At 39.9% G+C, this 12,601-nt stretch overlaps 1 protein-coding gene across 1 annotated transcript in view; it reads right to left on the reverse strand.

Annotated features, from left to right (window-relative positions):
* Nucleotides 1–2,128: 2,128 nt before the first annotated feature.
* Nucleotides 2,129–12,601, reverse strand: part of tiparp (TCDD-inducible poly(ADP-ribose) polymerase) — a 29,445-nt gene continuing 18,972 nt past the window's right edge. The window contains exons 5-7 of the mRNA XM_033976824.2: nt 10,988–11,275; nt 5,947–6,204; nt 2,129–3,186 (exon numbers count right to left, since the gene is read on the reverse strand). Of these exons, the coding sequence (XP_033832715.1) occupies nt 2,997–3,186; nt 5,947–6,204; nt 10,988–11,275 (736 nt within the window). The 3' untranslated portion in view covers nt 2,129–2,996. The remainder of the gene's footprint in view (nt 3,187–5,946; nt 6,205–10,987; nt 11,276–12,601) is intronic.

The following is a 12,601-nucleotide window of genomic DNA, read 5'->3' on the forward strand; positions in this document are numbered from 1 at the left end:
CCCAATTGTTTTAGTGGTTGTGCAATTATGAACACAGTCTCTCCATGGTGAATTATCATTTTGAACAACAACCTTAGAAAAACAGAATGTTCAGTTCCCTTCTGTACCTAGGGCATCTTCATTTCAGTAATAAACAAACTTCAATAGTCATCTCTCGTGTTTGACTAAATCATTTGTCACAGTTGCTCAGATGGGACTATTTTATGTCTTTGTCTCCTCACAGACATTTGACTATCTCTCCTCTTTAATCCCCTTATTTTTACTTCTCTATAAAGCCACAAGCCATTCCTGGAGGGCAGTCAGGCAGACCAACCCCAACCAGCACAGCACCGCATGATTCAGAGAGCCAGTACAGAGGGGCCAGAATCGTTAAGATGCCTATGCCCGGGGATGTGAAGACGATTGATGAGCCAAGGGGAAGTTTAAAAAAGTTCTAGGCTGGAAGAGAGATTACAAGGGGTCAACAGTGGAAGAGACTGGGAGACATAGGGAGAGGGATGGGGACAAATAAGGGGTAAAATAAAGCTATGCAGTCTTGTACGCAGAGGGATTGGTACTTTTTGTATTTAAATTCTCTTTATCGCACTGAGAACTCAACAAATGCCAAAAATAGATTGTTAGCTGTAATGCTAATGCTGAACCATGCTAATAGTTGGGTTCCCTTATCATTAGCCTACTCACTCGACATTTCTTGAACAAAACACATCAAGACATCGAGACACATCAATGGTTTTTAGATAAATCTACTGAGACAGGGCACACAGGGCTCAAAACTGGGACAGTCCCGGGTAAATAGGGACACTAAACCTTTACCTTTGCCACTTCCATATTAATTTTGAGGTTTACAATGAACAAAATATAACTACTACTTGTGTTATACTTAAATACTAACTATAAAAAAGAGGCATGTTTTCTTCAACTAAATAAAAAATGGTGTGCTTGTAAGGCAGTTTTGGAAAGCTAACTGCAGCTAACATTGGCTACTCTCTGCTAGCTACCAATCTGATTTGAATGCAAAATAGATGGAAGACAGGAGGAGTTAGCCTAGCCAGCTTGTTATCATAATAAAAGGTAGGCTAGAAAAAAAGAAACAAGCAATAAAATCTACTCAAAACATGCTAATGGATAAATATTAGGGAAATGAAAACTATATAATGAAAAAATGGAGACCAGAAATCTAATTCAAATTTGGAATCTGATAATGGCTGCTACGAGTTATTCAATATTGCCTAAACTGATATAGTGCAGCTGTGGCTACTATGTGCTAGCTACCAAGGTCATTTGAATGCAAAGTAAATGGAGGATTAAAAAAGCATGCTAGTTGTTAAATATAGGGAAAGTAAATCTATGTTTAAAACTGGAGACCAGAAATCCTCTTTGATTTGCACAATACCCTGTAGCTTAAACTGATATATTGCTGTACAATTTGAGTGAACCGTAGCTACTTTGGAATTGTGATCAATGTTATAGTCTTTGAACTATCTGACTGAAAGAAATCAATAGAAAAAGACATCGGGATTTAGTTGGTGCTGGGGGTCAGTGTGGTGCTGAGGTGCAGTCTGTCTCAGGTCTGCAATCCAGGCCTGCCTCTGGAGCGCATTAGGCACGGAGCTCATGTAAGACTCTATACTGAACAGAGGGAGGAGAGAAGAGAGGGATGGACAGAGGGGGAGAAAGAAGACAAGAGGGATGGAGAAAGCAGAGCGAGAGATAACTAGGGGGAGAGAATGGAGAGAAGTGAGAGAACAGAGGGAAAGAGTAGAGGAGAAAACAGCGAAAATGAATAGAAAAGAGGAGAGGACTGGGCAGCAGTGGTTAACAGAACAGAGGAGAGAATGGAGGGGAATAGCACAGAGAGAACAGAAAAGGGGGTTAAAGATAGAAGAGAGATCAGAAAGAGAGAGAATAAGGGGCACGAAAAGAGAGAACGCAGAGATACAGAGAAAAGGGGGAGTGAAAAGTGGAGGAGGAGGAGTGTACGGGGTGTGCCAGACGTAGAGGAACAAGGGAGAGGTCTCTGTGTTCCCTCTCAAACACAAACCCAATGGGATGAAGTAATTACATAAACAGAACCGCTCGCAGAAATCACAGCCTGTTAACGTTATTTGGATAAAGCACATGCGAGCCATTTGGTCACTTTCTCTTTTGGATTTTTTATTTAATCAATGTTTACATTTCACATAAATAAACATTTTTATGAACAAAAGGCACACAGCTCAAATATAAACAAAGAGAACATCTGTACAGTTTGTCTCAATAGAACCACAGTCTCCACTTGGGTGCACCACGCCGCAGCAGCAGCGCGGTGCCAGTGTCCGACCCCCTCAACGACCCCAAGAAGGAGGGCGAGCCAAGGCATGCAAACGAACCTATCAGCTCATCTTAGTCAGGCCACAAGAATCATGTCCACTAAAGAAGATTCAAACACGCAGCACAAAATATAAGGGCCATGGGTAAACACTTGTAAGAAAAAAAACAACAACAAAAGGGTTTCTCGAAAAGTTGGAAGCCACTAATCGGTTGCTTGTCGCTTCCTCGGAGTAATACAACCACTTGTTCATTCACAGTACTGGCAAGATGCTACTGTCTACAGCAGTGCAGAGACTTGGGAGTCAAAGAGTCCAAAAGTACCAAGTCGAGAGGATTCAAGAGAGGTTGGCGAGTGCTTTTTGTGTCCAATGTCCGAACGCTAGTCTCGTGGTAGGTATAGTCTGTTTAGAGTCCAGTTGTTTCCAGTTCAATCTGGTTTGCACCGGTCGGCTCCTCCTTGATGCGGTCCAGTCGCGTTGGATCCCGATTTCGACAGATGTGTTCCATTTGCGAGCTTCTCCAAGACTTTCAAAGCATTTCAAGTATTCCGTTGGTGAAGTTCGATTTGAATCAGAGATAGATCAATCCATTCAAAAATCGATTGAGAAAAAGTATGATTTTTTTTATTTTTAGTTGAGCAGTTATTGGCACTCTTAACAGTCCAAAATGAAGAGCTATAGGTGCGATCAAACGGAGACGGTGGTGGGTACTTCCTCGTAATGGATGATGAAGTAGGGGTAGCTCTGGTCGTCGTTGAAGATGACGTAGATCTGAGGGTCCACCCAGTTGTCCACGCACGAGTCATACAGGTCACTGGAGGGGTCGCGGGGGTTGATGGGAGGGGGGCGTCGCATGGAGGGGTTTCCTACTGTAAACCTGCACAAACACAGAAAATTAAAACAAAATCATTAGGTTTTTTACTTTCCTTTCATAATTAAGTTCTATTTCAATGAAGAACTAAGTACTGAATCCACTTTTTTCAGTACTGAACGTGTACTGTATATGGTGTTTTTATAGGATTATCTACTGTTCCTAGTCATTTTTTGGCAATTTTTGTGCAAGCTAGGTCATTTTGAGGCTTTCTCGTCAAAAAAAACTGGCAAAAACGGTGTTTGTGTGTAGCCTCCAATGGCCACTGCAGTTTCCAGTAGTTGGTGATGACACACGGGACTGCCCTGATTACAGCCAGATTACACATTACATTACACACCTGGCTCTGGCTGCAGGGGCGGGGTTTGAAGTGTGGATTCCTGTTAGACCAATCGCATTGCTCCTCATATGTCCAGACAAATAAGCGCCCCTTTTCTCTCCTCACACTATTTTGATTTTGTTAACACTAATTAACACTAACTAATAATAGAATTAATACAGTAATGCAATAATAACTTAATGGACAAACAGTTAAATGATTCAGGCTTACTAATAACTTAATAATACCCTGCCCCTTAATTAAGTTGTTACTAAGCCTGAATCATTCTATTAAGTCTTTACCATCTTTGTATTTTTTTTTCCATCCTTATTTTTTTCCATTTGGTCATTACTGTAAATTTGGTCTAAATACTGATGTACTGCTGTCAGTACTAAGGTTGTCAAAAGTATTGAAAATCAGATACTAATCGATACTAAATCAAAACTAGACACTTATTTGGACATGTATAAATACTAATAAAAGTCACATCAACAGGACAGAAATGAACCTTTCAGGAATAGCTTTAGAATGAGCCGTATCAGAATAAGACCTCACAGACTAGTATGTGCTCTTGGACCACTATGGAACCTACTTGGATGACTGAAGGATTGCACTGCTTTAAGACCACATGATGAAAGAAAAAAAAGTACTATTATTTAATGTTGAAAATCACATTCTACTGTCCAAATACATTTTTAGTATCATTGTGGTATTGGAATTGGTATTTAGTATTATGTCTATTCCTTAGTATCCAAATCAAACGCTAGCCAGTACTATTAAAAGTAAAAGAAATCAAACATTTTGTCAAAGAATCCAGATCTTTGATTTTGGAGTTTAACTTGTATAGCACAATACCCAACATCTAAAGCCATCCAGTCACTTTTCACCACAACTGACAACTGCTACTATTCTGGGAACTCACATGCCTAAAGTAAACAACATAAAACACCCATTGCATTGTTCCAAGTTTGTTTTTTGCATTTCTAAAATATTTAAGTCCAGACTCGGAAACCTGTAATCCATCATCCTTTGTTCCTCTTTTCCAGAGTCATAAATAATGGAGTTTTTTTTTGTTTTTTTTTCCCCCTAAGGCAGAACAGCGGGCAGAGACGTGTGTGCCAGATCTGGTTGAGAAGGGAGAGCAGACATCTTCTTCAGGTCTGGTTTGAATGTCTCAGTCTGCACACTGGCACAGATGAGATCCAGGTGCAGTTCGGCCTTGTGTATCCCTCCGCCAGTGATGGGTGCAGCCAAATGAGTTGTTTTACATGTTTTCCTCTGCATTTGCCTTGCATTGAATGAGTGAGGGATGGTTTATGGAAAAGCACCTCCGGAGTAATAGACATTGATGTATTGTGAAAATCGAATTGGAAATGGGTTCGCGGTAAGTAGGAAACGTTGGGGTCAGACAAAGACAGACATTGTGCATTGGATAGAAGGTGGTTGAGATAAACGGAGCCAAACACACAGATCCTAGAGGGAAGAGGACACACGCGGCCTTTTGGACTCAAGTGATGGTACTTTCCAGTTCACATCTGACAATAACAACTTTAGATTGAATATAATTGTTCGCACCAAGGAATCTGAATGGTGTGTTTTATTGCTTTTAAGTTATTTTGAACAGCTCCAAATCACAATAGCTATGTTTAATATTTAAATGGCAGTATATAAATACACTGAGCAATATTTATTAGTTAATTTATTAAAAAACATGCTCTTAGCCTACAATGGTTGAAAAAGGGGACTACAACCACAACAGAGCCTGGATTGACATTAGCCGAAAAATACTGAGGATGCACCAGATCCTACTGTTTTTAATCCTAGTCTGGCAACCCAAATTGAGGAGCTCATTCTACAGATTTTTTTTTATGGCCGATGCCAATACAGATTGTTTTGAATCCAGAGAAACTGATGGCCGATAAGCTCTGCCGATGTTTTGGGTCAAAGTGTAGGGAGAATTGTTTTGTAATTTTCTCCAAATTATCAAATTTGCATTTAGTACAAACTCATCCTTGACCTTATTTTACTACAAACTGTATAAGAGACCAGAGTAGTCACATTTTTGCAGTAACCTCTTTGGACTAAAGTGTTCAAATAAAGCCCGATATATAGGACAGTCAGCTTGAGAGCCAAAGCATAAAATGTAAACCCACAAAACTTTTACATATGTATAAAATATGCAAATGTGAATAAATCATTACAATTGCTATAAGTAAAATAAGATTTGATTTTAACACATCTACTCTTTTTTGAGGACTCACTACACTACACACAAATACTACCTTAAATACCTTTAAATGCAAGACCACAAAGCTTTTCCACTGGTCCAAAAGGTACTTCAGAAGGCTACTCTATATTTTAACAGTTTGCCAATGACTACAAACCATTTTAGCCTTACCCAAAATGAACACTGTCTACAATGCTTGTTTTGAACCGCAAGTCCATACCTGCCAGTGAGGACTTTGGCCAGGAACATGCAGTGGACTCCTTTGGGTGAGCGCTTGGAGAAGTTGTGGGAGTAGACGGCCTTGCGGGCGAAGTAGGAGCCCTGTCCGAACATTGTAGCATGTTTACCACACACGCGCGGGTCAAAGTTGTGCTTACAGATGCCCTCCACCACATCCGCCGAGGTGCCATGGAACAGGTGCCGCTCGCTCAGCAGTTTGTCCACCTCAGACATGCGCCGCAACATGTACTCCTTCTTCCTGTGGGGGCAAAGAGAGAGAGAGCATTTAATATGGGGTAAATGCCTTTGAAAGCAAGTCAGTGTGGGAGTAATTATAGAGATGTGATTAGTCTACAATACTTCTACTCTTCTATCTGTTCTTTTGGTTTTAAAAATATTCAAATTAAAATTTGATATTAAAATATCAAAGGTAATTATCAAATTACCTTTCATGTAACTAAGTAAAATCCATTTTGCCCCAGTACAGCTGTATTGTAAAAGCAGGTCTAAGGGTCAAAATGAGACAGCTGTGAACTTTCTGCATCTAATAAAGTGCTTTTATCCTCCTAGAACTAGGAAGTATGCCTAATGTTGGTGCTCTGTTAGCATGCTAGTTTTTGTTAGCTTCATTGTGATGGCAAAATTCCACTCTGGCCTCTCTTAGTTGTGAAATGTGCTCATAAACTCATTGTGGTGAATATATAGGATGCTAGGAATGTGTTAAGAAAGTGAGGAGTAACTTTGGGAATGGTTTAAAATGGCCTAGTTCTCTTTTTCACACTTTTAAGGGTACAGCACCTTCAGGGACGTTTTGCAATTTAGGAGCTCTATAGATAGACTCTATAAACAGTTTACTTTCTAAAGCAGTGGCTCTCTAACTTTTAGCATCACTGAAATGTCAGCTTTTTTATAGTGTAGCCAATGCAACTTTATGTATCTAGCTTCTGCCAATTAAACATAATATAGATTTTACTCATAGCAGTGGGTTTATGGCATTGACTTCTTAGCTAAATTGTCCTGTTACAGTCTCTGAACTAAAACTAAATAGAAAAGACACTGATTACAACTTTCACAGAGAGTAAATAAAAAATAAAATAAAAAATGCAGTTGTTCAAAGCACGTCTACCACTACACGCATAGTACTGTATATAGCGGTACATTGTTTACTGTAGTAGTTGTAATCCTTTCCTTGAGCGATGCAGACACACGCAGCCCTCCTCGTGTGAGTGGATCAATGGAGCATGAGGGCAGATGGCTGTGACCGAGCTGTGACCCCTTGTGACCTCTGCCTGACTGGCACCGCACGCACCCACACGAGCGCCCACCCCGAGCTTGCACTGTACATGTGTAACCTTTACTACAAGCCCATAACCAGCTGACGCTACGCACGAACTGGTTACAGTAATATGGCTTTTCAGATAGTATAATATACCAATGTATATAATGCTGAGTACTAGAGCTGCAAGATTAATCGCAATTTGAATGAATGCAGTGAGCAGATGGTAAAGACAGCAGTTTTTGAAGTAAATAATTTCCTCTACAATAACAAAATAGTCCCTATAGTTAAGATTCATACAAACATGTTCTGAAATGTGATTTATGCATTTATTGTCAGTTCATATTTCAGTCTTGTCAATTATTGTAGAATTTAAAATGTGAACTTTGAAGAGCATCGTATTATTAAAACATAGATCACAAATCTAAATGCATTTGCAAAACTTCAAAGAAAGTGCATTTAAATATTTGTTCCCAAATCGTTCAGACCTAGTGAGTATAAATATTCTTATGCCCCTTTATCGTGATAAGAAATGTAGGAATAAAGTCAGGTCAGAATCTGAATAGGTGACATGGTCCATAATCTTGCAATAATCCAACTACACGAAAAACTACAACACTACAGCTCATTATAGCTCAAACATTCAGTCTCCAGGGGTATTTGTTTTAAAATTGCAGTTAACATTTTCTTTAAAAGGAGAAAGAGACACTACAGGCAATTTTAGGTTTTGTATCAGTTGGCCCTGTTCACATTGGTTTCAGCTGAAAAACATGTCCTAACTACACTAATGTTTTCTTTATTGTCTACTTTCATGCATAGACTAAAATGTGGAATTGTATACTCAAAGATTTCTCACTTTTTTTTTCTTACACACTGATGTATAGATTTCCACATAAAATAATGCCCACTGAAACATTTGTCTTTGGGTTTCTATATAGTTTTCAGATTTGCGTGGTGTAAACTGTACCATAACCTGCTCATTTTCTGATCTGATCAGTGACCTATCTATATACTGAGACAGTGCTTTTGGGTTTAAACCAACTGGATTTCAGCATTGAATGTGATGCTCATTTTGCTTTCTGATTGCATAATCGTCTTGAGACAAAAACACCAAATTATAAGAAAACAACTTGGCCATCATCATGTCCAATGTTTCTGTAATGAAGAATAAATCAACATTATAATTTCTACCAGTGAAAGCTAAGTTTGATTTGAACGTGTTTACATAAACTTGACCCATCTGTGTCCCCAGATATGACGTAATTTTTTTAAATCAAAATCTTTCACACTGTCCCTTTAAGATGAGTATACAAAGTAAGTAAATACTTCTATTTATAGTAGATATACAAAAATGCTCTATTGTGACTCAAACACACAACATAACAGCATCTCTAACATCTGTTCACAACCACACTGTAGTCATATTGAAACTATCCGGGTGAACTGTGATATCCGTTCCAGGTGATGCTACGGGTCCTGCTTCCACCGCAGCCCTACATGACAAAACACTGGCACCACCAGATCTGGCCCCACCCGCACACATCTTCAACCACCTCGAGCGTTTCTCACGAAGCCCCACACAGCTGCCGCGCCTGGCCTACTTCTCAGCCCTCACTTCCCCCATGACAAAACTAGCTAGCACTCGTCCGGGTGCCATGTTACAATGTTTTCTCATCAAAAACATACCTGGAGTTGTGTTTTGTTTCACACACACATGTTTAACACACAAACCTTGAGTTCTTCTCTCAAATTGAAACCACTCTGTTCCACCTTGTGATGTCATATGGTAATAAAATAAATGCTCCACTGTGTTTTTAAACTCCATACACCTTCACTATAATCACTTGGATAATTTCAGTCCTGGAACTGCCAGTCTCTACTGAAATAAAGGTAAAAGGTAGCCATTAACTTGAAAACTACCACTTCATGACATCACAAGGTCACAAGGTGGAACAGAGCATTTTGAGCTTTGGCAACATAGACAGACTAATAAACCAGGATTACACAAACATGTGTGAAAGAAACAAAACACACCTCTGGGAACCTTTTTGATGAGGTAACAACATTAGCATGACTAAAAGCTCAAGAGTAAATTTTGTGTAATATAGAACCTTTAACAAATTGTTCTCTCCCATCCAGCTGAGTTTATGTGTTCCCTATGACTGACAGAAATCTGGATATGAAAGTATTCAGAGGTGGAAAGTGCAAGCCAAAGATTTGAATGTGGACCGGATGAAGGTGGATAAACAGTACAGAGTTTGTTATTTGGCGTTCTGAAGTGTGTACAATAATGATAACTTTGCTAAATGAGGCCAGAAACATAGCGCGGATCGAAATTCAAAAACAAATAAACTAAACTAAAGATGGAATCGGGAAGGGTTCGGAATAAACCAATAACATAAGCAGATCATCAGAGTTGGTAGAGTAGTATCCAAAAATAATACTCAAGAGTTTTACGTAATACAGAATTTTACAGAAGACTTTACATACATTTAGCTTAAAGCTGCACTATGGAACTTTTCTGCAGGAGGGTCCTTGATTTGCTTGTCTCTATGGTAGTACTGCTTTGCGTAGACTGTTCCACAGTATTACATAACATTTTTCATGTTCCCCACCTCTAAGTAGGAGTAAAAGTGGTAATTAAATAAATGTAAAAAAATTAATAAAATTTGTAGGGGTAAATTATAGTAAGGTACATCAAATGGAAATCTCATCTTAATATCAACATGATGTTTTTGTCATTTATCATTTAAGCTGCTCATGATGAGCCAAGAAGCCAAATGATTTACTGATGTTACTTCAAAATAATATTTGTCACACTCAAGTATAAGTATGATTTGTAAATCATGAAGGCACAACGTGTTCCTTCGTTAGTACGTAACCCTCATGTGGTTGAGAGAAGAAGTCGTCCAGAATCTCCAAACAAACTATTCATTCTCAAAACATCAACAGTTTGGCAAAATGAAAAATAATATCTGTGCAACTAATACCACACAAAGTTGAATCGAAATCAGATGTTAAGCCAAAAAATGCAAAACACAAAACCTGCAAGCCAATAAATATTTACAGAAACTGGAAGTACACATTTCCAAGTAGCGCCATAGGACTGTCATGATAGATGCTTTATCGACTTATCACTCAATAAATGGAACAATAATTTTTACCGGTAAATGTTTATCATGGGTGCTTTTTCATTTTTCCAAATGGGATTTTCTTTTACTTTTCCGTACGACGACAAGATTTGAGATGTGGAGGGTTCAATAAATAACTTGACACACAGCATAGTGATGTCACAACTCAATTACAATACTAAGAAATAGGCACAATACTAATTCACGATGGTGATAAAAAAATAAATAATAAAAACACTCTTTCTTTAGACAATAGCATGTGAGTTAAATCGTAGTATTTTCCCTCTGGCCTTCTATCTGTGTAATCCATCAGTCGTCCAGGTAGGTTCCATAGTGGTCCATGGGCGTATACTAGTCCATGTGGTCTTATACTTGTTCTGATACAGAATTTTTTGTATCAATACTTGCTCAAGGAAGCATCTAATTTTGATATTAGCTTTGCATCTAACTTTTGACTTTTGACAACCCTATTATAGATACAAACTAACTACAGGTCATGCATTTATAAAGGAGTTAAATAGGATGAACCTACTTTACGGTTATTGTGTCAGTGAGATCATCTAGTTTCAATGTTATCGTTTATCATTGTTTTCTTCAGCAGTATATCACACTTCATAATGTGTTATCTGGCTCACCTCTTGTACTTTTCCCAGAGGAAGGGGTTCTGCACACGGAGGATCTTGATGATCCGGAACTTGGTCTCGGACACGGTCTTGTGGAAGAGGCTGTAGACGGTGCGGTAGCTGCGGTCCTCCCGGGACACGGGTACTTGCAGGAAGTCCTGGCTAGAGCTCATGGGCAGCCAGGTCTCAGGGAAGAGGCTGGGCGGGGAGGTGGAGGTGGGGGAGAGCGGCTGTGGTGAGGAGAGGTCTGCGGAGGAGGTGGAGGAGGATGAAGAGGAGAGAGATAGGCCTCCCAGGGTCCTGCACAGACAAGAGACAGAATGAAGGTTTTACATGTTTATATATGGTAGCGTTGTTAGTAAGGAAGTACACAAATACCAAAACTAGATACTAATTTGAATAAGTATCAATACGGAAGCACACTTCACACTAGTCAAATGTTTACATGAAGAATAATATGGAACTCTAATGTTTCTGTTACTGAAATTGTGTTTTTCCTTAAAGATCCAATATGTAACATTTTTGAAAGGGGGTCTGCCTTCTCCTTATCTCCATGATGATGATATTCATTTTCCTGCTATGTTACCTAGTACTTATCTAGTAACTTATCTATCTAGCATTTAGTCAATTCCATGTTTTTATTGCTAAATTATGCATTCTTTCTGTGGCAGGAGTCGCCTCTCCACAGATCTGACCTGCAACTTGACCTGGTCACATTACATGCTCCCCATGCTTAGCTCAATGGAGAAAGAGAAATTTTGTGCCACCTTTAAATTACTAAAATAATGTAAATAAATATAGCCCCAGCCAAACTTCTTCAAGCCTTGTGACCCAACACCAACCAGTTCAAAACTACACAAATCCAAACTTAAGCACAAATAACATTATCACATTGAACTCATCATATCTGGCCTTTCACATTTGAACTGAACACTAAAATAAAACACTGTGTGAAGTCGACGCCTACGCTCCGAATCATATCCCACAAACTCGCCACCGTGTGAGCGCGGTGAAGCGGTGAAACTCTGCAGGAGCCGTCAGAGCCCCATCCAAACAGCAGGATGGTGTGAAAATGAAATCCACACACCAAACATCACAACAGGAGAGAGGAGAGAAAGAATACAGCACCAATTGCCGAGCTGTCACAGATGTGTCGAGAAAAGCATTGCGTTGCATGCCATTTGTGGATAACCATATTTGGCTGTCATGTTATCGGTGACTGGGTGTAAATATGGTTAGCCCTATCAGAACGGGGGGGGGGGGGGGGGGGGGGGGGGGGGGGGGGGGGTAGTGTGGGGTTGTCAAGGAGTGATCGCTGCAACAGTTTGTCATATCTCCATGTCTGCGCCTCTTATCTGGTGTGGATGAGGCCTCGATCGATGGCTCTGGTCCCCCGGAGATTCTGAGACACGGTGGCAGAAAACAAGTGTGAAATGAAAGGGACAGGCAGCGAGGGGAGGGGGGGTGGGGTGGGTGGAGGGGGGGATGGGTAGAGAGGGAGGGAGCAAGGGGAGAGGGTGGGAGGGGAAAGGGGGAGAGGGAGGGCGGAGGGATAAGAGGGGGGAATATAGTCTAAGCACCATGGAGGTTACAGAAGAGTGGATCATAGTGGTTTTCCAGGTAAGG

The sequence above is a fragment of the Periophthalmus magnuspinnatus genome, chromosome 13, assembly GCF_009829125.3.
Source record: "Periophthalmus magnuspinnatus isolate fPerMag1 chromosome 13, fPerMag1.2.pri, whole genome shotgun sequence".
Taxonomy (NCBI): domain Eukaryota; kingdom Metazoa; phylum Chordata; class Actinopteri; order Gobiiformes; family Gobiidae; genus Periophthalmus; species Periophthalmus magnuspinnatus.